We start from the raw sequence: 25,815 nt of genomic DNA on the forward strand, positions 1-25,815 counted from the left end.
TCGAATTCTCTCTCATTACCCACAACTCTCGCTATGTTGCACATCTACAGTTATTACTTCGGCAAAGGCGAAGCGAAGCCTACTTTGTAGATAATCGGTACTGTTATTGTCATAGTAGTTCCCATAGGTTTGGTCCCTCGCCCGCAATATACACGTCTCACCCGGTTCATCATTCCTTGCGCGAGCGCGTAAATGCGGAGGCCTTCAAAGAGGTAACAGCTCAGCAACGTATCCGCGCGTCCGAGAGCCTCAGCGTCTCCACTTGGCATCTTGTTTCGTCATGTAAACACAACTGACCACCCTCACGTTGCTTCTTAGCCAGGGAAGGATGTCAGCACCCACAGCGGGACAGCCATCCACGATGATTGTTTCGATTGGGACCACAGAACCCTTTGGTACCTCAGCGATCGCCTTTCCAGCCGGGTCGCTCACAACCTGAACAGGCAGACGTGTCTTGACCAGGCGCACGACGGGACCGCCCTTGATATCCGGGCATTGTGAGAAGTTCACTTGTCTTAAGGATGGGCAAAGTATCCCTGCACCTTTAATAGCACCATTCTCTTCTTGGACTGCAGGCGCTGCACGGTGTATCCCAGGTTCTGCGAGGGCCTCTAGGACGACGTTCGCCTGACCGTCACCAACGTACGACCATTCCAAGGTCTGAAGTGCCACCGTTTCACGCAGAAACTGGATAAGCACGTTGGCGGACAGCGCACACCGCTGAATCCTCAACTCTGTCAATGACTTCGTGCACCCATTTCTCGAAAGATGCTGCAAAGCTTCATCGAGTCCTGTCCTCCCTCTGGCGAAGTGAAGAGTGCGTAGATTCGGAGCAACGAGGGTCTGAAATACATTGTTCATGTTTTGATCATGGTGCCGTATGTCAACATCGGTGAGCGAAGGAAGGGAGATAAGAGCAGGAAGCGTCCGGACGGATGCCGCTTCTAGCTGCTCAGCGTTACTCAAGAAGCCTAGAGAGAGTAGTCGGAGTGCGGGATTTTGGTGCAACAGCCAAAGAAGATGGGGTCGGGCATCAGAGCGGAAAGCACCGTCGAAAGTGAATTCTTCGAGACGGGTGAGATGATCCGCTGCGGCCGTCCACACAAAATGACTATCCGACACAGAGAGGACGCGTAGTTGCATGCCTGCCTCGATGAACGAAGATGGAGGGCATCTGGTGATGCTCAGAACGTCCAGCCCCCGCAGAACATCGCACGTTAGACCACTTAAATGCTTGCGCACTGTATGCAACGAGATAGTATCCACATTGAGGGTGCGCAAGGTGTCCAATGGTATGTACTTGAGCGCTTTAAGAACCCACTCGGCATCGGTAAGACGATCCCGTAAGGAAAGCGCCACAAGCCTTCCCCTGGATCTCTCTCTCCAGACTTTTGCTTTCTTCGCAGGGTTCTTGTTCGATAGCACGAGAGTGCCCCACAGAGAGGGTGTATCAAGGATGGTGAATCGCCAGTCTGAACAGACTTGGGCAAGCGAGATAACTTGGGCATGGTCTTCTTCCAACACCATCTTGAAAACTGCGATAGCTAATTCCAGGGGCAATTTCCCGAAGTGGTAGAATGCTCTCGATGCACGCTGCTGATATTCCTCGACGCTTTGGAAAATTTGGTTTCGCAAAGCCGTAAGTTCAGTGAGTCTTCTCCCGTCATTCACCGGAACGCGCTCGAGAGCCAGTTGTACCATACGCAGGGCATGATTGTGCTTGTTCGATTTCAAAAAGAGACGAGAGCAGCGGGCATATCCCTACGACAAAATTCAGACCTCCAGAAATGCCTCAAATGTCGATAGCGTACCTGCCAACGGTTTGGGGCAAGATCGATGACTTTCTTAGAGTCGAGAAGAGCATCTTTGAATCTGTTTAGCTTTTCGTACACAGCTGCGCGTGAGTCGTATATGGCAGACTCTTTGCCTGATATCTCAATTGCCTTTGTAGAAGAAGTTAAGCATGGTTTGTGATGTGCGAGAAGAGTCACACACCTCAGTGAAACAGCGTAAGGCATCGTCCATGTTGTTGGAGCGGAAACTAAAGATGCCTCTACGGAATGACTCCTTCCAGGTGGACATCGCACTGAATTACCACGAAATATCAGCGCCGAAGAAAGTGGTATTACCGTTGTTCAGGGTAGAGTTGGAATCGCGGTACGCGCTGTGTCACATCACACTCGCGTAGCGTGACCGCAACAATGCCCGAAGTGTCGTCTCCACGTGAGCACCGATCATTACACTGCTGAGCGGCGAGTGTAACTTGCTCTGTATTATCTTTACCGCCAGCTTTCACATCGCACGTTTGTCTTGAATCTTGAATACTCCGTCTTCGTCTCATGGCCGACAATGACTCCGTTCGGCAGAGAATCATATCATCTGTCTTCACCAAGCTGAACTCGGCCGGCCATGAGGAGACCTATGTCTCACATATCAAAATATGGGAGGAGGCTGCGCAGGATGAGGGAGGCAAGAAGCCGAGATATATATTACTCTCTCGTACGTCGCTTTGCACTCTCTAAAAAACATCTAGAAGTGATGAACATGGCAGAGGCTAGCAATGGAGGCGCCTTCATACACAAATCCAAGTTAAATTCCAACGGCTCATTTTCTGTCGGAAAGACATGGAAACTTGTAGAGCTTCGCGGGATTGAGCTTGTGAACGTATGTTATAATTTTTTGATAGTGGCTCAATGCTTGTGCTCAAACTCCGCCCTTGTAATGCAGCCATTGGCCTTCAAGATTACCATGGCTAGGACGTATCGTTGGCAGACGGAGAATCAGAAGGATCAGTCTAATTTCATTGCTTCTTTGATAAAGCTCTTTCGTACAACGACAGGAAGTTCAGCTTCTCTGCAGCTAGTTGGGGTGCAGGACCTGGACAGTCCCTCGTGTGAGTACCGTTATCACAATTTTGTCCTCAACGTCATTCAAATATCTTTTGAAGCATCAAGGCCGCCTCCCATGTCGTTCACACGTATGGAGCGAGCTCCTACTCCGACAAATGGCATACCTCTTCCGCCTGCATCCCTCAGTAGGCCGATACTCAATGGCCATAGCGAAAATGTGACTCGAAGTAAGAGGGAAAGTGAGATGTCCGCTAGAGCGCCCGCTCAACCGCCTTCTTCGGCGGTCCTTGGCTCATCTAGGCCCCGCCGATCCCAAACACCCTCCCGTGCGGGTTCTCCAGATTTTTATTCGCGTGCTCCACCGTCTGCGACAGTTCCTGATCGTCCAGGGACTCCTGTTCGCCCACGCTCTAACACTCCTTCTGCTCAACAGAATGCGATCCCGAGTGCATTGCGCCCTGGCAGGGGTGGTCGTCCCTCTAACGCGACAGCGTCTGTCCGCACCTCCAGCGCAAGCCTCGTCCCGTCCATCGTCCTTCCCACCAGTCCTCCACCTACCCGACCCTCCGTACAGACGTCACAGATCAGCGCCCCCTTAGCGCCGCGGGTCAATGGCTCCGCGATGGCTTCTGTCGTAGACGCTTTGACAGCATCATCGCACATGCAACCTTCCCCCGTATCATCCTATGCCCCTACACCTGAGGCTCTTCGCCATATTCCTCTGCCCACTGAGTCCTCTGCCCTGTCGCGCAAGCCACCCTCGCGTGCACCAAGTCGAACTCCGACAGAGTCTGGCCAACCACGACGCGAACAGAATGCGCGTGTCTCATTCTTTGACCTGCCAAATCAGGCGGCATTGAATCAATTGCTGTCGGGCGACGTGATGATTCACGACTACAGGGAAGGAGAAGGCGAGGGATTAGCATTGGCCGAGCGCGAAGACGAAAGTGCGCTTGCGACGCTGGAGAGTATGGAGGAAATGCTGGAGGGTTACGAGTGGGCGAGCGATGACATACTAGAGAGAAGAGCTGTTACGGGAGCTGCTGATCAAATTGAGGCAAGACTCCTGGATGAGCTGATGGCTCTGGATAGGGTGACGATCTGTTGTTCTCGTCCTTTGATGTCGTCTTATTGCTGTGCCTCGTTGTCTCATAGGCAAACGTCCATTCGTTCATTGAATCTGATGACCGAGTGCAAACGGTACTCAAGTATCTGGATGAAGCACTCTCGGAGCTGGATGGGATGGACAGCACCATGTCATCATACAAGATCTACCTCAATGTTCGTTTTTTCTCTTATTCGTCCGGGCCCTGGAGTTCATTTTTTTTCTAGGCTGTGAGTGAAGATATCACGTACATTCAGTCCCAGAACCGGGGTCTGCAAGTGCAGACACAGAATCAGCGAGCTCTTCTAAGCGAACTGGAAGAGTTGCTTGTAGGAGATCTTCCAATTCTATATACTGAGTCACGCTGACCGCTCCAAACAGCAAACCGTTCACGTTGACAAGGAAGCGATGCTCATACTGACACAAGAGTCGTTGGAGAAGGCCTCGAGTATTCAGCGGATAGAGGGTGCGGCTACTGAACTCTACAAGGCATTGCAAGCTAGTAGAGACAGAGGTACGTGGAAGGCGAAGCTGTTTTGCGTCAGAATCTAATATGATATCGGCTTCAGATATGGCAGCTACTATGGAACGACTTGACGAGTACAGAACTCACAACGGCCAGTTCTGTAAGCGTGTGCTAGACTATCTGACGATCATGTTCACTGCGCAGGCGAGTGCTACAGTCAATTCTATGAATATCAGCATATTGACATCTAAAAATAATCTAGGAGAAGCTCCTTCTGAGCGATAGCAGTGGCATAGGCAAGAACGCAAAGGGTAGACCGTACATCCTGGATCATAACAGTATGGAGACGTACCTGGGGCGGTATGGTGGGCTGATGCTGTACATGAAGGAGATGGAGGAGGGCATATATGCCAAGCTGTGCGCCGTGCGTAGACGCCTTTGCCTACTCGCCCGATACAGTTTGTCATTCCTTGCGTTATAGGCATACTTCTCAGCGGCCAGTTCACTCCATGGTACTCAGATCAAAGCCTTGATGGCTGCAGGTAATAGTCTTATCAAGAAGTCTCCAGATGAAGACACTGATGGTAAGCAGAGAAAGAAAATATGATCCATGGTTCCTAATAAGTTCTGTAGGATTCGGCGTTACATCACCCACTACCAACAAAGCTGCTGCTGGCATACGCCGCGCAGGAACCATTGTACGGTCTCCGCTAGAAGGCCGAAGAGAAAAGAAAGACCACTCCGACGGAGATATGCGTGCGTCTGAAGTAAGTGACCGCATGTCATTTATTTTTCGAACTGCAGGTCAATATGATGAAACTTGTAGGTCTTCGGGCTCATCCTCGAACAAGTTGCTCTGGCCGTCTATCGCGAAGATGACTTTATTGCCGACTTTCTGCAGATCAATGACGCTGGGCTCACATTTGCGGATTACATGGGTCTCGAGAACTACTTCCGTCGGCAGGCGGCACGATTCTCTGGTCTTAGCCAGTCAACCGCTAAGCTTGTACGCGGTGCGATGGATCTGATTTTTGGATTCCTTCCCGCGGAATTCAAGACATGGCTTGACGGTGCCTTGGGAAGAGATCGACTGTAAGCCTCCAATGTTGGTATTATCTGCTGTTTCCTAAACGATAGGTATTAACAGACAAATCATTGGCATGATTGTTTCCTTGGAGCGATTTCTAGTTGATGCAGAAGAAAGGGGGAACACCTTCTTGCTCAATCTGCTGGAGAAACAGCATACTCGCTTGAAAGCCATCTTCTCGGGCCGTGTCGTAAGAGCGTGTTTTCTTTCCTGTTGTCCTTCCATTCACGGATGCCTGCCCACACAGAACGAGCAGATCAAGTCTATCGAGGAGACCAAATTGACCAGCAAGAAACGCAACGGCGTCGCTCCATTTATCAAGTACTTCCCTACATACGTCGGTCGCGTGGAGAATCAGCTCATCGGTGCAGACACTCTGGAGATTCGACAGAATGTGGACATGGCGTACGATCGGATTGTGCAGTCCATGTTCGACGCACTCAAACATATGGCCAAGATGGATGGCGAGGGTGAAGATAAAGGCCAACTGAACTACCACGTCATTCTGATCGGTATGCAACTTAAGCTGTTCCTCTGTCTGTCTGAGCTCACGGAGTGGTCCAGAGAACATGCATCACTTCGTTGCGGAAATCTCACAGCTCCAGATAGGTTCTGTTGCAACCTTTCTCAAGCGGGCGGAGGCAATCTATGACGAGAACCTTGCCGCTTATGTGAAGATAGTTCTAAGACGACCTTTCGCGAAAATCATTGTGCGTAACTTCTCTGGTAGCAACTCTTATACCTTGTATCTCATACTGCTGATAGGATTACTTCGAAGGCGTCGAGCGAATCCTTAAAACTACCGCGCCTTCCGAGGTGTCTTCGAACAGCAACTATTCTAAGGCCACACTCAAGAAAATCGTCAAGGATTACAACGCGAAGGATGTGCGAAAGCATATCGACGCACTATTCAAGAGGGTCGAGAAGCACTTCACAGAGGCCTCGGAGAAGGCAACAACAGAGGAAGTGAGCGTCAGCATCGGTATTACATCCGGGACCGTCATGGTCGGTGTGTGGAAGGCGTGCGAGGAGGAGCTGCTGAGGATCACAGAGGTGTTCTCCAAGAGGATAAGTCAGTGCTACAAGGACATGGGAGTTGGACTGGAGTATTCAGCGGGGGATGTGGAGGCTGCATTCAAGCGTCACCGAGTGGGCGTGTAGGCTACTACTGGCCTCTAAATTATTATTTGCATACCCGGTGTACACTTCTTACTCATGTTAACGTTACAAGAACTACAATGGTCCAACATTCCTGCATTTCACCGGGCATAAGGGTGGTAGTTGTGTTGCCCTCTCTGCCCTACGCGTTGAGGCCCGACGCCAGCCTGACCAGCGCCCGCTCCCGCGGACGCGCCTCTGGGGCCGCGCGGCACATTCGGGCCCATATGCATCATGCCGCCGCCAGATCCACCGACACCGGCTCCTCCACGGCTCATGCCCCCTGTGCCCATGCCGCTACCCATTCCCATCGGCGAGCCAGTCATACCGGGCATCCTCATGCCTCCGCCCATACCACTAGCCATGCTGGCCATCATGGGATTCATCATCATAGGGTTCATGCCGCCCATCTGTTGAATCATCCTGGTGTACAAAGAGGCCAGAGCCTGAGCGTCGAACGGAGCGTTGGCTGCGCCCGCCGCTGATGTGCCGGAGGTGCCTGAGTATCCTCCTTGGCCGCTATATTCACTACCGCTGTAACCTCTGCCTCCATGACCAGCAGGGCCGCCCTCGGCGTAGCTCTCCCGCTGAGAGCGCGGTTGAGCAAGTTTCACATCGATCTAAGTGTTTATGAACATTGAACATGCGCTGTAAGACCAGCGCAAACACTCACCAGCTTACCATCTATCTCAAGGTTACCGAACCCGAGGAATGGCTCCACGTTAACGTTCTCGAAGGAGACAAACCCGAAGCCTTTGCTGCGCCCGGTCTCGCGGTCCAACATGACGGTGGAGTCGACCACCTTACCGAACTGCGAGAAAAACTCGCGCATGGACTCCGAGGTTACGCTGCCAGCGAGGCCTCCGATGAAAAGTTTAGTGGCGCGCTGATGTTCTTCTCGGGGAATCGCACGCTTAGGATCAATCTACCACAAGGGCACCATAAGTCTTGAAGGCAAAGGGACTCATGATCGCGCGACGTACAATTTTGCCGTCGAGGAAGTGCTCGCGCACCATGACCGCATTGACTGATGCAGGATCTTCGAAGGTCAGAAAAGCGAAGCAGCGGGAACGACCAGCCCCGTCCCGCATAATAGTGCACGCTTCTACTTTTCCGAATTGCGAAAAGTAAGTCCGGAGACCCTCTGCCATAACAAGTATTTAGCACTACAGGAGACAGCGGACAGGCTGTAACAATGATGTATGTACCATCCGTAGTATCCCAATTGAGACCGCCAATGAACATCTTGCTATATTACCGCACGAGTGTGCCATTGCAGGATTGAGAGATGTAACGGTAGTGGCAGGTGTCATCCAGCACGCAGATATGAAAAAAGCAGTGGTATGATTAGCATTCGCTAACCTAGAACAAAAAGCGGTCATAACAAAAGGGGAGAGAGATGGACGACTCTACTGAGTGCAAAGCGGTGCTAGCCTAGCTTAGACCTAGGAATGCCGAAATGCTAGAGCTAGTCGTAGGCGATAGGTAGGCGACGATGGTTGACTACCACGGGCTACACAAGCAACCTAGGTTCGTAACTAAGGCCCAGTGTCGTCACCCAACCCAGTTATGCTCACGGGGAGCGCCGGAGAGCGAGAACAAACTGCAGCAACGTCAGTTGGAGATGGAAAAGGGGGTACTCACCCTTCCTCCTTCATCTCTGACGGCCGTACAGGACGATCAATGAGGGGCTGGTGACCCACATCCTGTCGTACAGGTGGTGGCTCCCTATATTCTGGGGTTGACCGGTCTTGGTAGGTGGGTATTTGCTGTGCAGGTTGAGAGGTGTAGGATGGAATGTTAGCAGGAGTGCTGCCGGTCTGCAACGGTTGCGGAATACTCTCTGTTGAAGTCGTGGGCGGTACGGGTTTAGCGTAAGAGCCTTCTGTCTTCATAGATATCGGAGCCTCCTCCTGAGGGGTGGCCACGGTTTCGCTTTTGGCGCTCTCCTCGGGCTGTTCAGTTGGCACAGCAAATTCACCTTCATCGTTTCCATAGAGGTCTGGCAAAGCTCATCAGCTGCGCCAAATGAACAAATACACAAGACAGTACCTCCATACAAGTCTGCGTCCAGGTCGGTCATGATGGATGGTGTGAGAGTGGAGACAAGAATTCCACCGGCCCTTTTTGGGCCAAATTTGTTATTTCCCACGTGATGGATGTGACGGGCGCTTGCGACCGAAGCAGCAAATGGCGCATACAATACCGACTCGGACTCAAAGTTTATGACGCCGTGCCTTGCGTCGCTCGTCGTTGGGCTTCTTCATCATACACTGTCCAAAATATTTGACCATCACACGCTTGCATTAGCCTCGCCGGCCTTGGAACTAACACCGGGAATCTTCTGTTATTTGGCACTCCCAGAGTCCTCACATATATCGAGGGCCCATCTGTACTGTAATCTTCTCGCCCTCTTACCACTGTTGTGGCCTCTCATTAACTAGCTATTCTACTACCGAGAGCGGCACGCTGTCAACTGAATTTGCGTTCACCGATCGTCCCAGCGTATCTGCTCCAGCCCAGTCAGAGGAGCTGAACTAATTGTGCAAATTAGTTGTGAGTTGATTGTCTCACCTGTCTTTCCGAGACTGACTGGTAGTTCATCTATCCAGCACACCTGCCTTCGCGTTCGTCTCCTCAGGGATCATGCCCAGAGATTCGGACGAAGAAGTCGAATCATCTCTTGAGGTGCCGAAGTATGAGACCCAGTTCGTCCCCCAGGATGATGATGAGGAGACCCTGTGGGAGGTCATTGAGATTTTGGCTGAGAAGGGGAGTCGCTACAGGGTCAGATGGGCAGGAAATGACCCAACTACGGGTCAACCTTGGGCACCGAGCTGGGTCCCGAAGAAGGACTGCACTGACAAGCTGATACAGGAGTGGAAGGTTGCACAGGCTAAGAAGAAGAGGGTGAAGGAGAAGAAGAGTGACGGTGAGCCTCTTACTCGCATTTTCTGAATGCCGTACTTGACAGAGCCACTGCAGGGAAAGGACGCGCATCCACATCTTCCTCTAGGACATCTAGGACCTCAAAAAAATCCTCAGTTACACCAGTTGTTCCAACCTCGAGGCGGACGAGGCTTTCGTCCACAGCGGCTGTTCCAGGCCCATCTTCAAACAAAGCCCAAGCTTCGACGTCGAAGGTCTCCAGTGGCTCAAGACTTCCCGTCTCACATGAAGAACCTCTACCATTACCTCCCAAGAAACGGGCATTGTCCAGGCAGGCGTCTGGAGAGGTGGAGGATGGTGAGGACCCAGAGCATCCAGAGGCCCGCCCCAGAAAGAAACGGAGAGTGACAGTTGAGGTCGTAATCTCGCCGAAGACTCAGGGAGGGATAAAGATCGGTCCCCCTCGAGGCGTCAAGCAAACGGAACACGCTTCGAAAGAGTCCTCAACTGCGGACTCTGCTGAGGGGTCACCGAAGCCGAAGAGACCAATCAAAGTTGGTCCTCCTCGAGTGGCCAAGAAGAAAGAACGTCCCAGGAAAAAGTCGATACCATCGAAACCTTCCGCCATACCAGACGACGAAGATCCGTCTCGACAACCCGAACAACCTGCTGTTACTTACGAGGATGCTGATGAAAATGATTTTCTATTGCATGACAATCTGGCAGGTCAAGGCGATTTCTGGGACTTTGATTTGGCGTCGCGCAACGAAGACTCTGATCACGCACCCAGTAGGGAGTACGTCATCCCAGAAACGCAGTCGCTCCACGTTCAAACCAAAGACATTCCTCCTACGAGCAACGGTCGCCATTCAATGCCTGACGCGGCTTCACCCAAGACACCTGTTGCCCCCCACACTCCTCGATCCTCACAACGGAGCATGAGTATGGGATCTATCGTGTCGAAGATGAAGGGCCGCAATCCAGCTAAGCGAACGAAAACTAAATCTCGACCAAAGGAGGAAGAAAGTGGTTCTAGCAACGAACGCGTCCAGGCGAAGAGGGGGTTGAAGCCGCTGCGTCCGGTACCCGTCCTATCTCCTTCCGTATTCTACGACCATCTTCCTCAGCCCGACCCTCCTCCGAGCTCTATCGAACAATTTAGTTCCCCGGAGAAAGGCAGCGAAGCAGCTACTGCCGCCGTGAGGCGCAAGATCCAGAAGGGCATCAACAGGAGAGGCAAGTATCAAGCCGTTGCCTCCAAGAAGGATGATGAGACGCTGCGCATTCGCGGACAGCAGCTCGCTGAGCAGGCCTCTTCTGCACGTCGCACGCGCACGCCGCAGGACGAGGATCAGTCGTACCTTTTCGAACCAGGTCTCAGCCCTGAGCCACCAAGTTTGGAAGAACAGATTCACCCCGAAATCCAGACTGCTGATCTGTCTAATTCACTGCATCCTACCGATGAATCAGAACCTCTTATAGACGAGCATGACATGTTTGAAACATATGTGGATCTGAATGGCGGTGTGGAGCACGACTCTGGCGATCCAGTTGCAGAAGGACAACCCGATGTAGCGTTATCTCTTGGGCCGGACTTACCTGGGAGGAAGAGAGTTAGTCCGTTCAATTCGGTGCATAGGGCGAAACATCAGGTATTGTCATATTTGTTGTCTCCGTGCCGTGTTGCATGCGATGATATTGGTTCTCTTACTAGCGTCGAACAGTCAAACATGTGCATCTACCTGATTCAGAGGTTGGTCACACGGAAGGTGATGCATCATTGAATGAAGCTCAATCAGCCTTCGAGAATATTCCCCCGATGAGTTCTGTTCAACAGGTTGATGTCGACAGCCAATCTCAGGTGTGTACTCTTCTCCTCATTCGTTTGACCGCAGTCCGAGTATGTTTTGTCTGCAGCGAGCCCTATTGGAGCATCAAGTGGGCGATCTCACCGCTGCTCTCGGTGCGAAGTCGGGCGAGATATCCGACTTGGAGAAGCGACTATCCAAGCTCCAACTACAAGTCGATCAGCTGAAGGACGATAATGCCAGCCTTCACATGGAGGGTAAAGCACTCTCGGAGTTGCAACTGCAGATTGCCGAATTGAAGGGCGAAAATGCGGGGCTTCTGGAGCGATGCGATGAAATTGCGGCGTTGCGGCAAGAGTTGGCTCAGGCGAAGGCGGACAATGCGAACCTCCTCGCGCGAAGTGAACGACTCCCGGAGCTGCAGACACATATCGCCCAACTGCAGGCGGAGAACTTGACCCTCTGCGCGAACGACAAACAGTACTCGGAGCTGCAGACACAGTTTACTCGTCTGGAGGCCGAGAATGTGACACTTCGCGCGACTATTCAGGAGTTGTCGGAGCTGCAGCCGCTCATCACCAGCCTGAAAACTGAGAACACTACTCTCGTTAAGAAGGTCGAGGCCTCACAGCGTGCTAAGGCAGATGCGGAGGAGCTCCGGGACTTGTTTCAGAAGCAGTACAATATGGCTTCCTCCTACACCTCCGAAGTGGATGCGAAGAACAAGGAGCTGGAGTTGGAACTCAACATATCGAAGAGCCAAGTCTTGGACGGCCTTGCCATGGTCAAGGGGCTCTACATCGAACAGATCAGGAAGCTGCAAGAGGAGTTGGACAAATGGAAAGGTCGCTCTAAGATTGTCATGGAGAAGGACGAGAGGACGAACGACAAGATACGCAGACAGGCCGCGTTGGAACCGCAGCTACGGGAGGAGAACGAGCAGTTGAAGATCGCCCTGGAGAAGGCGAAGGCGAGCTGCCGCGACGTACAAGAAGCGCTGCGGCAGCTATCGCACGACGCTGCATCGCCAAATTATGCTCCGGGCGTGGATTCAGGCGATACCTCGTTGGAAAATGATGATGAGGACTTACCCCTTCGTGGTCCGGAAGTTGCGAACAGCTATACCGAGAGTTTCGTCCAAACAGAGGATGGCCAACATGGGCACTCTCCCTCGCAAGTACTGTCCTCCCAACGGTCGGAAAGTTTCCTGTACAGCGGGTTCAATGGCTTCGACAATGTCTACCACATATGCCAATATGTGACTGACGGTGCTATGTGCAATGCGCGCCTTGGGTCCGCTGAGGTACGTACTACAGAGCAGTTCACCCCAAAGATCATTCGCTCACTGCACGATCGTCTCTAGGAGGTTCGCAAGCACGCATATCTCACGCATTATTCGAGATTGCAAGAATTTATTGATCTCTAGGCATTGTGTTTCACGTGTGATTTTATTACGGGATCTATGAGTACAATCTGTTCGGATGTTTGTGTATAATTTTGTTTTCATAACTGATGGATAATACAGACTCGGACGCAGCAGTCAAACTGCCTTCACTCAACTGTGCTATTTGATGGTCTGCTAGTCATGCGGGAATATCTCGAATGCCAGTGGAATTGGCATAAGTTACCGACAGACAACCCAAGCAAACATTTTCCCAAACGCAACTTCCTGGTCACTGGTCAATGGTACGTATGATCGCAGAAAATCGATTCAAAGATCAATCCTCTGCCGCTGCGGCCAACGGCTCGTAATGGTCATCAGCTTCCTTCCTCGAGCCCCATCTCAACCAACTCCACATCCCACCACTGCTGCCCCTGGTTACCCGCCGTACCTCTCCATTGTTCATGATCTCGTATTTCTTCCCTCGCCATTCCACCTGGTCTCCGAATATCGCAAGCAACCATATGGGAAGCGCGAGCAGCTCGCGCGTGGCCCACGACCCAACAAAAATCCAACGCGACGAAGCGGGTACAGGATGCTCCGCCAGCGAGGCATATACATCAAAGTCTACGGCAAGCCAGAGACCAATATGCAAGGGAAAGAACAAGAACGGTGAGACCCCCAACAGATACCGCAGTGCGAGCGCGACGATGACGCCGAGGAGCACGGATTCGGTGAGTGGTTCGAGGAGCGTCGCGGCAAGGACCATGCGCTTGCGCACGCGGACCCAGCGCACGCGCCGCCAGACGTAGTCCGCAAGGCTCATGCGGCCGACCGCGTTCTGCGCGACGTCGCATGAGAGCTCGTGGCGCAGCCCGAGCTCGTGCCAGAGCGCGCTCGCGATCATGTTGTCCTCTGCGAGAAAGCGGCCGAATGCGGGAAAGCCCTTGACGCCTGACCGGGTCGACGCCGGCTTGAGCGTGCCGTCGACGCGCTCGAGGTCGGAGCGGCGGTAGAGGTTAGACTTGCCGACGACGCAGGAGTCGATGGCGACGGTGTTGATGGCGATGTACATCTTGGCGTGGTTGGTGTTCAGGAACGCCTCCTCGATGCGTGAGCCAACGCCGTACTCGGTCGCCCATGCGAAGGGGACATGGTGCACGAGGCCGATGCGGCGGCGGGTGGAATGTGCGGGTACGCTGTCGAGCGCATCTACGGAGCGGGCGAGGGTGCCGGGCGCGACCATGACGTTGGAGTCGATCACCCAGAGGATGTCGTGCGCGGCTTGGTGGTAGGAAGGCATCAGGTTGTTCACTTTCGGGTTCACCCCGACGGCTTCCGCGCCTGCTCACGCGGCCATGAGCATCGTTCGCAGGGCAGACAGCATGCGATGGAACGTGCCTATAACCAAATGGGCGTTGACGCTGGGATATTTTGCGATCAGGTCCCTGACCACCGAGAGGGCCTGGTCATGTTCGTCCTCTATGCAAAGGAAGAGTTCGTAGTTGGGATATTCTTGGGTGAATGTAGACTCGAGATTCTCATATAGATTGGTATCAAGACCTTTTAAAGGTCGTAAAATGGATACACCTGGGACAGAGGAAGATGGGGCAGATGCGAGAGGTGATCGAGGCCGAAGCCTGTACCGCTTGCGGCTGCGACAACCGAATATCAGCAGACAAAGCGGAGGACAATAAATTGGACTCACGCAGACCAACAACCTAATAGACCTAAACCCCATAGGATGATGTACCAGATGATGGCAGCGGCTACGAGGACGAGCTTCAGAACACCGCTCGTGCTCATGGCGCTCCACTTCAGTTCACCGGCGCCAAAAGTGCGCAACCCCGTCACGGTCACTGCACTCACTGTCACGGTAATTCGACAATTCGACAGGTCACCGGTGGACTTGTGACACGAAATTTTTTTCGATTTTCGGAGCTCCTTTGCTGACCATTTCTGGCCAATCTTGGACTGTGAGTTGTTGCCATGCGCGGTGACAGGGTCATATTTCGACTATCAGCTTGTGATGCGTGACACGTGGTAGTATGTCCCGCTTGGTCTTGTTTGCACTGCTCAACTGATCAGCTCGCAATACTGTAATCGAACTCACGACTGTGCGTGACCCAAGCTGCTTCCTTCCTCTCTTCCGCTCCGTCGCAGTCTTCCAGCTCCCAACTCTTACTCCTATCATCCTCACCATGGATCCTGGTACCAGCACTAGCGCTGGTGGCATCAAAAAGCAGGAAGATTCGGACGGCGCCGACTCCAAGGGAAATGCCAAACCTGAGGGCAAACCACCTGTCAGAACGCTCAACCGGGTGCCTCGTATGTGTTAGCCCTGCCCTTGTCCGAGCTCTCGTTAACTATGCTGCGATATCGTGTAGGTGCTTGCGTGAGTATTGGTGGTTAGTGAGCGACGCGGGTTCCTCATCTCCTACATATCTAGAATGCCTGCAGAAAGCAGAAAATGAGGTGCGAGGGGGCAGATAATCCCCCTTGCAGACGATGCCGACATGCAGGATTGGAATGTCTGTTCGAGAAGCCAACGAGGGAGGCAAGTCTCACGGGCGAGGCGGGCTTAGAGTACGTACCCCGCAGGATGTCCCCGATGGGTCTTATCTACTAACGCATCTGCCAGGCGTATACGAAGTCTCGAAGCCCATGTTGCAGACATCCGCCAGACGCAGACGACGATCCAAAACACCCTGTTGGAGATTGCGACTCATCTTCGTGGTGGAGGGATGCAGTTACACTCTCGGTCACCGTCAGCGTATCCCCCCTTCACACATCAATCTCCTAATTCTGTAGGATCTCCAAGGGTATCTACTCCCTCAACAGCGGGCCTTCACCCGCCCCATCTCATGCTGGACACTGCTCACTCAGCACAACCCGCGGGATCCCACGTTGGTACTGTACACGGGCACATGCAAGCTGCAATGAATACATCGGCAGCACGCCTTAATCGTGATCAATTTGCTTACCGTAGTCCTCCGCTGAGCGCAACGGGTCATCCCACGAATGATTTTCATCCTCATCAACACCGATCCCCCAGTATGATGTATCCTTCCCCCGGCGCGAGTCAGACCCGTGGTCCACCAGGACCCATTCTCCCCCCATTCTCGAGCATCGAATCTATGGGACCACCTGGACCGCCCAGATCGCAGCCGACGAATGTGTCCTCCATTCGGCACAATCCCCAACTTCAAGGAGCATCAAGCTCTAAGAGAACTGCCCCCTCATCTTCCAATGTCACCAGTGACTCATCGGACGTGGAAGAGGATAATGGCGAACTTCCAGCCTCTGGCCTCGTAGCACCGTGGGAAGTTCTGCGAGGTTTGGCCGACGTCGCTATCGAGCGTGCCGCCAAGGTTCGTATGAGGACGCATGCAGTCGTAGTCTCCTGTGCTTATCATTGTGTAGGAAAATGGGGGTGAGGTGAGTGAACCTCCAAGTCGCGCCAGGACTGCTTCTCCAGACGCGCGGCAACCTCGGCCTGCGAAGCGAAGAAAGGTGCAACACAAGCACCCTCGAACGTTCCCAGATGGCGAGTCCTTTTGTAACGGTAAAAGATGACCGCTGATGCTTGTTTTCCATGTAGTTGTGACGAAGAATATTATCTCCGAGCCCGAAGCACGAGAACTGTTTAGAATGTGGGTGCTTTTAAAAGTATTTCGGTCGTATGTGGTGATGATCGAGGGCCAATAGTTTCTACCATGGCTGTTCCACGTTCCTCCCTGTATTTGATGCTAATGTGGACACCTACGATGCACTTCATGAGCGTTCGCCATTCGCCGTTGATTGTATTTGTATGGTTGCTGCGCAAGTCAGGGACGGAGGTGGTGAGTGACTTCTCTCATTATTTCATCACGGCTGATTTTGATGAAAGTAGGCAGACCGAGTGAGATGTTCCTAAGATGCCAGGAGGAAGTTCAGGCCATCTCTTGTGCTTCACTGTTCACCCCAGTCTCGCGACAGGAAGCTGTTCAGGCAATGAGTTAGTTACTGATGTTGAATATTTTGTGGAGGACTGAACTTTCCGCTAGTACTTGTATCCGGTTGGTCAACCAATGGTTGGTTGAGTGGCGGGCATGCCGTTCGGATGGCAATGGAGTTGTGTGAGTTCCTACTCAATGAATCAAATACTCGTGACCCAATGACATTGACCGTGTTTTCTATAGCAATGCACAAAGCATGGCCTGAACTTCTTAAGCGCATGAAGGCAAATAAGGCCTCAACATCAGGCAAGGATTGTCAGCTGGTCATCTCTGCCAGAACTTGGTTCTGTCTCTACCTATTCGAGCACCAGTGCGTGATGTTGTGTGCGCTGTCGACATATATTGACGTTCCACATGCAGGATGTCGTATGGCACTGGGCGCCCATCTATCCTCAAGGATGACGAGAGTATCTGGCAGTGTCGGTTGCTGTTGCAACACCCACTGGCCATTGAAGATGATATGCGTCTTGTCTCGACTGTGGAGCTGATGGCGATAAGAGAACGAGTGCACAATAATCTCTCGCCGTTATTTGATAGGCCGGTGGACGAAATTACATTGAATGTCCTCCGGGAGGCCGACATAGAGTTTCGAAATTGGTACGCTACTTGGGACCAGGCATTCTCGCAAAAGTACGAAGATGCTGGTGAGTTCATTATCCGTTCCAGAAGTGTCGCCGCTCATGTTGACCGATCTGTAGCATTTTACCGACAGAGCCTACAGATACAGCATCTACATGCCGAGTTGTTCCACAATGCAACTGCCTTGCGAGGAATCGATGGACCGGATGATGTCCAGGGGATGCCTCCAGCGCAACGGGAACTGGCTATCAGGTCCATACAGATTGGTCGCCAGATTCTGGACATTACGGTGAACTCCCCCGCGTACAGGGAAGGAATGAAATACGGTGTGTTGATCCTTGTTTTTTTAGCGATATGCCCGAGATTAAGGTATTGTTAGCTGTCCATTACACACATGCGACGGCCACGTTCTCTGCGTCGTTCTTGTTGCGATTAGCGCGGCTCTTGTGAGTACATGTATGAGTCATCCTCTGACATTTCGACTAACACGACCACGATGTTCAGTCCGGATCAATGTGATATGCAAGAAGCTAAATTACTAGCGGAGCATTTGGCAGCTCTGCTAGCAGAAGGTGTGTGATTAAACCTCGCGGCAGTGCTTAGCTTACATTACTCCTTTAGTGCCCGGGAAACGTTACGCTTTGACTCTGCAACTCATGCTGAAACGCTTGCGGAAGCGGAAGTCAGTGTCAGCGTCTCGCTCTCCTAGGATGTCGCGCGATCGCCAGCGGTCGCAGAGTGATGCGAGTTATACTTCGGACATGATCCCCCAGTCAGCCCCAGTGGTTCAACAGCAGCCCATCTCACCGACATATGAAACGTCCTTCTCGTCGATTCCCGGTGCAATGGGCCATATGCCCACGGGTGTCCCTCAGGAATTCACTCAATACACGCCCAATATCGAAAACATCTGGCGAGGATTCGAGACCACCGCAAACGAGCAGCTGCCTGTTTGGCTTTCCGATCAAACACTCGGTGGTGCATCCTTCTCGCAGAACGGCATTGATGCCTTCTTGCTCCCGAACGATTACCTTCCCGCTGCTCCTCAGATTTGGTAAGATGGGTCAGAATACTGTATCCATGCCATCCAATCTTCTGGATATTTATTCCCTGCTAACGTATGGGCCCAGAATTTCGTGTGTGTACATAGGACGTTTCGCATGTATCGTCAGGCACTATGTATGTATGACCAGCAACCGAGACTCACCTGTGTATTTGCATCGTAATTCTCCGTTAATGAATCTCTTTTTCGAAGGATCGGTGCAGTCGACGAATGATTGTTTCTGAGCGACCAGAAGGCGCGTAGTACTTACTGCATAGGTGTGAGCACGCGCGTGTGAGAGCTGATTCCCTTTCCGGGCACGTGCCAATTTTTTGCTTTTACATCCAGGCGTACTATGCCTGTGGCCGTCAGCGGGACACACCTTGCAACAAAGTCCACGAGAATGGGCAGCACGAAGACCGTCCAGGATTCTCTCATACCTGATCCCGCGCAACCCCTCGGTCAAGCTCGAAAACGCAGAAAACGCAAAGGCAGGGAGCTAGAAGAAGTGCTCCCTTCATCATCCACCGCTGGTCCTTCAAAAGCTGCGAGCAATGGAGCGTGGTTGTGGAGGTCAATCACAGATTCGTCTGCCAGTAGAGTACCACCGGTTTTCACAAAGGACGGAAGGTTCGTCTTTTCTGGCTCTCAGTCGGCTTGCCTCACACGATGTTAGTTATTTCTTTTCCGTGCTCGGATTCTCCGTAAAGATCTACTCTTCCGCCACTGGACAAGTAGTCTCGACGTTAGATGTGCCTTCCTGGGATGGTTCATCCTCCACACAAGATACATCGCATTCCGACGTTACTTCGATTATCTTGAACCCCCACAATCCTTACCAGCTATTTACCGGCTCTTTGGACGGATACATCAGATTATGGGACTTTTTAGATGCTGCCTTGTTACAAACGATTAATATCTTGCAGCCCATTCTTCGCCTTGCGGCCCATGAAAAATTGAAAGATTATATCTTTGTCGCTGCCGTTCGGCCTAGCAAGAAGAAATCCGCTGAGGGTAAGTCCAGTAGTTTTAGCACCTGCCTTCCCCCTTTTTGACCAACTGCTTGTAGGCGACTCTTCGCAAATAGAAGACAACGCGGTGGTATTGCGCGTGTCGCTCATACCATCAGAATCTACCGCTACACGGTCGGTGCAGGTGTCTTCGTCTGTAAGTGGGATTGGAAAAACGCGGGCTACCACTGGTTTAGCCTTCTCACCGAGTGGGGCGTGGCTTGTAGCAACCGCTGGGCACAAGGCCTATGTTTGTTCAACCTCGCGTTTTGAGGCCGGATTCACGAAGTTCGTCTCCCCGCAGCATCTCACCTGTCTTGCGTTCCACCCTTCAGAAGATTACTTCGCTACAGGTGATGCGACTGGGTGCATCCGCTTGTGGTACTGTCTTGATGAGAACATCCCGCTTAAAGTCGTCGGCGTTGAAAAGACTGCTCAAACTACGACTCTCCACTGGCATTCTCATGCAGTGTCGTCGATCGCTTTCACAACAAATGGCGCGTACCTCCTCAGTGGCGGCGAGGAAGGAGTTCTAGTTATTTGGCAACTGCATTCTGCCAAGAAGGAGTACGTGCCTAGGGTAGGGGCACCAATCGTACACATTGCTTTGTCAATATCACGATCGGGGGAGGAGGAATACCTCCTTGGTCTCGCCGATGCTTCGTTTGTCTTCGTTCGCTCTGGCACTCTTGAGGTCTCGAGATCAATAGCGCGAATCAAACTAGGTCTGTTGATGCATGTAAATGTCTTCTACCGTCAAGATCTCATTGTCATGTAGATCCCTCTATATCCCATGAACGGTCATCAACGTCCGCTGCTACGCCGCTTGCGGTCCACTCCCTTAACTCGACCCTCGTTCTACCCTCGTCTCACCCATCATCTCTGCAAACATTTTCCCTCTCGACATCAAAACTTATCTCAGAGCTCGAAGTTTCACCTTCCAACAGGGTATCCCGGAGAGACGAGACGCCATTAGAACCCTCGCGCGTGGAACGTGCTGTGATCTGCGATTCAGGAGAGTGGATGGTCACCATAGACAGTCGAGAAGCGGATGAAACATTCCACGGAGAGGTGTACATGAAAGTGTGGCGATGGGACCGCAAGACAGACGCGTGGATATTGAATACCCGGGTCGATCGCCCGCACGGCCTGAGGAAGGTCACAGGCCTAGCATTTAGTCCTGGTGCCAAGACCAAGGAGCGTTTATTGTTTGTGACTACAGGTGAAGATCAAAACATCAAGACGTGGAGGATACGAGCCACGAAGACGAAGACTAGTGACACCGAAGGTATGTGTCCCGTCTGTAAAGTTGCAGCATTCCATTGATTTGCTGCAGAATTCTGGGTGACTCGCTCCATGTTTCGGTTCCGCTCGGAGACTCCAACGGATGTGTCCTGGTCTCCGGATAGCTCGTTGTTTGCTGTATCGCTCGGTCCTCATGTGGCTCTATATGACTCCAGTTCGAATGCGTTACATGCAGTCCTAACCTGTCCAGAGTGCAAACAGGTCACCTCTGCGAGGTTCCTTGACGCTGGTGGTCGTTACGTTGCAGCGATGGGCGATAGAGATTTGATGTTGTGGGACTTAGTCCAACAAAAGCGTGAGTTTCTCGCACTGCAGCAAGCATTGTACTCTAACGACCGCTATAGTGCAATGGCAATACCATAGCCCAGTATCATTAGATCACTTGGTTCTGCATCCTACGGAGAACAAGCTTGCTGTCTTCGAACAATCCACTACAGCGTCGACGAAAGTCCTTGTCTTCCACCCATCTTCTTCCGTTCCGTCCGCTTGGCACACGCTACCATTCCGTCTTCGCTGTGTTGTCTCGCATCCGTCGTTAAGCTCTGCGTCAACGGATCCCTCATCTTTCACGCTTCTCGGCATCACCTATACCTGGGCCGTCGTCCTCTTCGGGGACGAAATACACTTACCAGAAGAGGAGGGCTCGACTGCTCAAGGCATCTCAGCGCGGTCGACTGCCAACCAACGGACACTGTTCCACGACATCTTTGGCAAGACTGCCTTCGCCGATCTCACTCTAGAGACGACTACGTCCTCGATGTCCTTGGATCGCGCGCAGCCGTGGAGAGGGAAGGAAATCAAGGATGCGTTCAACGCTCCTGCATATCTCATGCCGCCACTGGACACGCTCTTCGACCCTTTGATGGACGAGTTCCTGACTCGGCGCTCGGCTGACGTAGCTGCCGCCGACCACGAGGAACACGAGCAGCCAGAGGCGGACGTGGATATGGACGTGGATATGGACGTGGAAGGTGAAGACGACGGGAGTCCTTTCCTTGCAGGAAACCGGATAGACCGTGTGGTGGACCAGGAGGAGATGGATGCGCTTGTCGAATTGTTCAAACAGCATGCGATCAAGAGTGAGTTCCACCACTTCGTTGTCATCGTATGTCGCTCATAGGTTTGGACAGAGCCTGTGCGAGCAGTTCAGATGCTCGACGGCGTTCGTAAGCGAAAAGCTAAGAAGTCTCGCCCCAACGGTATGCATCCTCATTCTGCAGGAAGTCCGGTTCCTGCAAATCCGAACGGTGTAATGCATAAATCACATACAGCGACACCCGCACATCCAGATCCAGTATCCGCTGATACTCTGACTCCGGTAGCGACGAATAAAAAGAGAAAAAAATCCCTAGGCTGACCTGCTGCCGTAGAAAAGGGAACGGACACCCTGTGGCCCATCTCATCAATATCACCGTGCATCTATCTTATTAGCATACCAAAACTGTTGTTCAGTAGTGGTACACTTGTCGAACGTTGTCGTCTTCTAGTGGGGCGTCTGCTTGTGCGTTTGCGATGTAATCAGTATGGTGGCGACGAGAATGCTGCAGCTGGAGGATGGCGAGGGATGTGGACGGAAGGTGGACTCTTATGGACAAGATCACGCGCCTCGCGTCTGTCACACCACGCGTCTGTCACACCGGCGTCACGCCGTGTCGTCTTCACGATCTCCGAGAGTCAGAGTGCATACGCATAAGGACAAAATGTATGTGAATGGTATACTGGGAATGACCCTTGCAATGTTATCATGCACAACATGTATGTACGCAGTATAAGTGATGTCGTAAATACTCGTTGATGTTCGTTTCCGCCCGTCACTGTCCAACCCCCAGGTGCAATATGTACTCGCCCACGAACTTCTCTAGCGAGGGATTCTTGCCAGTCCCGCCTCACGCGCCATTGCCCATGAAATCGAGCAGAGCCATCGCCGCCTCCATCTCCTCCGCGGGAGGCGTCGCCTGCACCTTCCTTCTCGCCGCTCCAGGCGAGGATACCATCGGGAAGAGCTGGATAGCGCTAGCGTCCGGCGTAATCACCTCGAAGTCTTCCGTCTCGGTGTCCGAGTCATCATCCCCTCCACCAGTGACGGTGTCGCTGGCACGGTCAAGGTCCAACATCGGTACGTCGCCGTCACCTTGTGTCCCTGCCGCTCGCGCCTTGGCACATGCCCACTCGAGCGAACGTGCAGTCTTTGAGTGTATGCCAAGTACGGAAAACCGAGCGCTTTCTGCCATAGGCGACGAAGGCAGTGCAGGAGGTGACGACGGGATATGTTCCCACAGAGCGGTCGATTGTCTCGAGGGAAGGGAGAAAATATTGGCTGTATTTAGACGATGGGGAGTTAACGGGGGACGCATGGCACCGAAATTACTGGGCGGGTGGGCAGGTCGTTCGCGTGCAGACGCGATGCAATCCAAGGATATGGCTGGACCTTGGGTGGAAGTCTTGATTCGGCTGGCTGCAGCGGCTGGACGGCGGTTCTCCTGCATGGAGCGCCTGCTCCATGTCAATGACTTTTTCTTTATGCTGCGACGCCTGTTCTGGAACCATGCGCTGACGGTTTTCAGCTGCCTGGCGGGGATAATTAGCATCTAGCAGGACGCTTATACGCCGTAGTACGTACATGCCGAGCTCTGCAGCGAGAATCGCGCGCTCTTCCCTAGATGGATGAGTCTTTTCCCCGAAGACGGTGAGGAGGACGGTGGTCTGCTCGTGGAGGAGACGCTTTCGAACGAAGGGTATTTCGGCGGGTGTCTTGGCCGGGTTGGGTGCTGCTGAGCTAGCAACGGAGAGCATTGTCGACGAGGGGGAGGGGGTCCTCTGGGCGGGAGACATGGCTGGGGTATCTTGATGGGTGACCTGCCCGACGTTCGAGTTCGCCCTCCAACCACGCGTATGCCAAACGCGTACATATGCACAAACAACACGTCAGGCACGTGATCGTTTGCTCGCAGGCACGTGATTACCGTCCGTATTCACAGTCACAAAACATGTTCAAAATATCCACTCCTTTCTTCAGGTAGGTAAGCATAAGACACATTCCGCGTACGGAGTATACAACCGTACCACTGCATAAACCCAGGACACACATATGTAAGCTGATATAGATCAAGCGCTCTTCTCCCCCTAGACCTTCCCCGCGGTACAACTAGTTACACCACTTGCACTGTCGCTGCAATCTCCTTGTCTATTTCTTCCTCGGCCGGCCCCGGCGACACTCCGCGTATGGTGAACAGCTCATTCGTCAGCTCTGCGCGCATTGCCTTAACCTGCTCGTCGGATAACGTTGCATAGAACCGCACATCAAGGTATGCCGCACTGAACGGAACACCCAGTGCACGTCGACCGCGCAAGAATCTGATCAAGGAGTCCGGTTCCTGCTCCAGCACTAACAAGTACTGGAGGTCTGGGCACAAAACCGAGAGGGGCGCATTTGCGTGGGGCGATTCGTTCACGGGATCCTCTTCGCGGTATTCGCGAGGGTCCTCCATGAAAGCATCCAGGAATTGCCGGGTCGCATCACCAATCTTCAGGAATCGGAGATTGGACATCCCCTCAAGCAGCTTCACTATCCTGCACAAATTCTGCTGTGTTGGGTGGAAATTCATGCCTTGAATTGCTAAAACCTTCATCTCGCGGAACGTCGTGGCGACGTCCAGGAGTGGCCCGTAGTCTTCCGATTTCATGGTGTCGTACGTCAGTTTCATGAGACGCGGCGCATCCATAAAGTCGAAGATGTATTGGGCGTATTGCAGGCTGACGTTACCCAGCGCGAAATCGCGCAGGTTGGGGAGATGTACTCGTCTGATACCTGTGTCGTCCCATCTGGGACCTGTCGCCGTTAAGACGAGCTTGTAGAGGTTCGGACATCCCTGTAACATGGCAATCCACCGCTCGGGAGATGGACTGAAATCCCACCCAATGCGACGAAGGTCGATTGACCGCAGGTTTCTCGCCGGAAAAATCTGCCAGTCTATACCGACCCCGTCAAGGTGAAGCTCCTCCAGCTTGGGTACGTTCCCGCCACACAGCGGAATCATGCAACGCTGCTGGATGTCCCGCGAATCCCGCAGTTCCCACAAGAAGGGTGTCAAGCCTCGGTACACCTTGAATCTTGTCATAGTATGCGGAATGCCACAGGCGCAGAGCCAAAACATGATACGGATTGTGGGAAAATATCCCTGCACGAAAAGTTCGAGGCTACGAATCTGTCCAATGCGCAGGGAGAGCTCGTCCATCAGATAGTCCACATCCTCGACCGTGAGGGAGGGGGGCGGCTCCTGATCGTCCGGAATCTTCGACCTATCCTCCACCACAATATCTAGGGGAGCGGTTCCTGCCCGTTCCAAGAACAGCTCGGCTAGGGGCCACGGCGCCCTCCCTCTGTACCACACGAAGCTCCAAGGTATCTGATCAGCGATAGCGATGGTTCTCCAATGCCTGCAAACCCACGTCAGGTACATCCGTTGTCGTATTCCGTCGTATGGGTTTGTTTGACTGTACACGACGAAGCGGAAAATATGGATCAAGATCTCCACAGGTAAGTTGTTAATGGGGAAGGCGAGCCAAGTTGATAGGTTGCGCGCCAACAACATGGCTGTGATCTGTGACCTAATCGCCGGGACTATTCGAGGGGCGGCCAATTCCTCCACCAAACGCAGCTCGCGAAGACGGATCTTTATCAGCACCACTTTCGCGGCCCAGATCTGGGCATTGTGAGGCACACTCGGTTCTGGTAGTTGCCTGAGGTACTGCTTGATTAGTCCCTCATCCCACGACGAGGCAGACTTGACCTGTGTGAGATGAAGTGGAGTGTGAACGGGCATCTGTCGCGGGAGAACAAGTCAGATGGCGAAGATACGCGTTCGGAGATGTGCAGCTACATGTTCCTTCCCACCTTCCTTGAATTACTCTTATCGAGCCAAGTGCCAAGCTCTGAAATGACCGGCAGGGCGAAGGGAGTGTAAATTGGCAATGGTGGGTTTGGACGGAAACGCGAGGGCGGGAATTATACGTGAGGCTGCTATAACGTTAGCTAACGACCTTGTCTTTGTACTCGCGATATATATCGGCTACCTCGACCAGTGGCTGGAGTGGCGGCACGAGGCGGCCAAACAGGATTATTTATCTATGTGGGCGCC

The 25,815-nt window shown here is 52.7% G+C and overlaps 9 protein-coding genes across 9 annotated transcripts; 4 read left to right on the forward strand and 5 right to left on the reverse strand.

Moving 5' to 3' along the window:
* Positions 1 to 249: 249 nt before the first annotated feature.
* On the reverse strand, positions 250 to 2,082 carry SCP_0106360 (hypothetical protein; the record flags this gene model as incomplete). The annotated part of the gene is made up of 3 exons (XM_027752866.1): positions 250 to 1,761; positions 1,812 to 1,943; positions 1,996 to 2,082. 3 exons carry the CDS (start codon positions 2,080 to 2,082, stop codon positions 250 to 252), a joined length of 1,731 nt encoding a protein of 576 aa, XP_027608667.1.
* Positions 2,083 to 2,339: 257 nt separating this feature from the next.
* On the forward strand, positions 2,340 to 6,668 carry SCP_0106370 (hypothetical protein; the record flags this gene model as incomplete). The annotated part of the gene is made up of 16 exons (XM_027752867.1): positions 2,340 to 2,499; positions 2,552 to 2,664; positions 2,728 to 2,893; positions 2,948 to 3,942; positions 4,005 to 4,130; positions 4,182 to 4,283; positions 4,336 to 4,468; positions 4,524 to 4,624; positions 4,683 to 4,844; positions 4,902 to 5,004; positions 5,054 to 5,187; positions 5,247 to 5,512; positions 5,568 to 5,697; positions 5,755 to 6,019; positions 6,072 to 6,217; positions 6,273 to 6,668. The coding sequence occupies 16 exons, from the start codon at positions 2,340 to 2,342 to the stop codon at positions 6,666 to 6,668; spliced, it is 3,498 nt and encodes a 1,165-aa protein (XP_027608668.1).
* A 98-nt stretch (positions 6,669 to 6,766) lies between these two features.
* SCP_0106380 (Uncharacterized RNA-binding protein) lies at positions 6,767 to 8,748 on the reverse strand (the record flags this gene model as incomplete). Its single annotated transcript, XM_027752868.1, has 6 exons — positions 6,767 to 7,285; positions 7,339 to 7,590; positions 7,649 to 7,809; positions 7,874 to 7,914; positions 8,310 to 8,667; positions 8,718 to 8,748. 6 exons carry the CDS (start codon positions 8,746 to 8,748, stop codon positions 6,767 to 6,769), a joined length of 1,362 nt encoding a protein of 453 aa, XP_027608669.1.
* A 563-nt stretch (positions 8,749 to 9,311) lies between these two features.
* SCP_0106390 (hypothetical protein) lies at positions 9,312 to 12,788 on the forward strand (the record flags this gene model as incomplete). The annotated part of the gene is made up of 5 exons (XM_027752869.1): positions 9,312 to 9,597; positions 9,651 to 11,206; positions 11,269 to 11,415; positions 11,472 to 12,665; positions 12,726 to 12,788. The coding sequence occupies 5 exons, from the start codon at positions 9,312 to 9,314 to the stop codon at positions 12,786 to 12,788; spliced, it is 3,246 nt and encodes a 1,081-aa protein (XP_027608670.1).
* Positions 12,789 to 13,080: 292 nt separating this feature from the next.
* SCP_0106400 (Ceramide glucosyltransferase) lies at positions 13,081 to 14,549 on the reverse strand (the record flags this gene model as incomplete). The annotated part of the gene is made up of 3 exons (XM_027752870.1): positions 13,081 to 14,087; positions 14,145 to 14,398; positions 14,452 to 14,549. The coding sequence occupies 3 exons, from the start codon at positions 14,547 to 14,549 to the stop codon at positions 13,081 to 13,083; spliced, it is 1,359 nt and encodes a 452-aa protein (XP_027608671.1).
* Positions 14,550 to 14,944: 395 nt separating this feature from the next.
* Positions 14,945 to 18,378, forward strand: SCP_0106410 (hypothetical protein; the record flags this gene model as incomplete). Its single annotated transcript, XM_027752871.1, has 15 exons — positions 14,945 to 15,071; positions 15,131 to 15,138; positions 15,193 to 15,329; positions 15,385 to 16,114; positions 16,167 to 16,290; positions 16,345 to 16,396; positions 16,452 to 16,585; positions 16,636 to 16,740; positions 16,790 to 16,861; positions 16,925 to 17,051; positions 17,102 to 17,385; positions 17,440 to 17,646; positions 17,700 to 17,766; positions 17,825 to 17,892; positions 17,942 to 18,378. The coding sequence occupies 15 exons, from the start codon at positions 14,945 to 14,947 to the stop codon at positions 18,376 to 18,378; spliced, it is 2,679 nt and encodes an 892-aa protein (XP_027608672.1).
* Positions 18,379 to 18,765: 387 nt separating this feature from the next.
* On the forward strand, positions 18,766 to 22,034 carry SCP_0106420 (WD40 repeat-like protein; the record flags this gene model as incomplete). The annotated part of the gene is made up of 7 exons (XM_027752872.1): positions 18,766 to 18,992; positions 19,039 to 19,376; positions 19,432 to 20,097; positions 20,151 to 20,660; positions 20,709 to 20,972; positions 21,022 to 21,756; positions 21,808 to 22,034. 7 exons carry the CDS (start codon positions 18,766 to 18,768, stop codon positions 22,032 to 22,034), a joined length of 2,967 nt encoding a protein of 988 aa, XP_027608673.1.
* Positions 22,035 to 22,563: 529 nt separating this feature from the next.
* On the reverse strand, positions 22,564 to 23,509 carry SCP_0106430 (predicted protein; the record flags this gene model as incomplete). The annotated part of the gene is made up of 2 exons (XM_027752873.1): positions 22,564 to 23,245; positions 23,298 to 23,509. The coding sequence occupies 2 exons, from the start codon at positions 23,507 to 23,509 to the stop codon at positions 22,564 to 22,566; spliced, it is 894 nt and encodes a 297-aa protein (XP_027608674.1).
* Positions 23,510 to 23,826: 317 nt separating this feature from the next.
* Positions 23,827 to 25,500, reverse strand: SCP_0106440 (hypothetical protein; the record flags this gene model as incomplete). The annotated part of the gene is made up of 1 exon (XM_027752874.1): positions 23,827 to 25,500. The coding sequence occupies one exon, from the start codon at positions 25,498 to 25,500 to the stop codon at positions 23,827 to 23,829; it is 1,674 nt and encodes a 557-aa protein (XP_027608675.1).
* Between the last annotated feature and the right edge of the window lie 315 nt (positions 25,501 to 25,815).

This window comes from Sparassis crispa (assembly GCF_003851025.1).
Source record: "Sparassis crispa DNA, contig_000000F, whole genome shotgun sequence".
NCBI lineage: Eukaryota > Fungi > Basidiomycota > Agaricomycetes > Polyporales > Sparassidaceae > Sparassis > Sparassis crispa.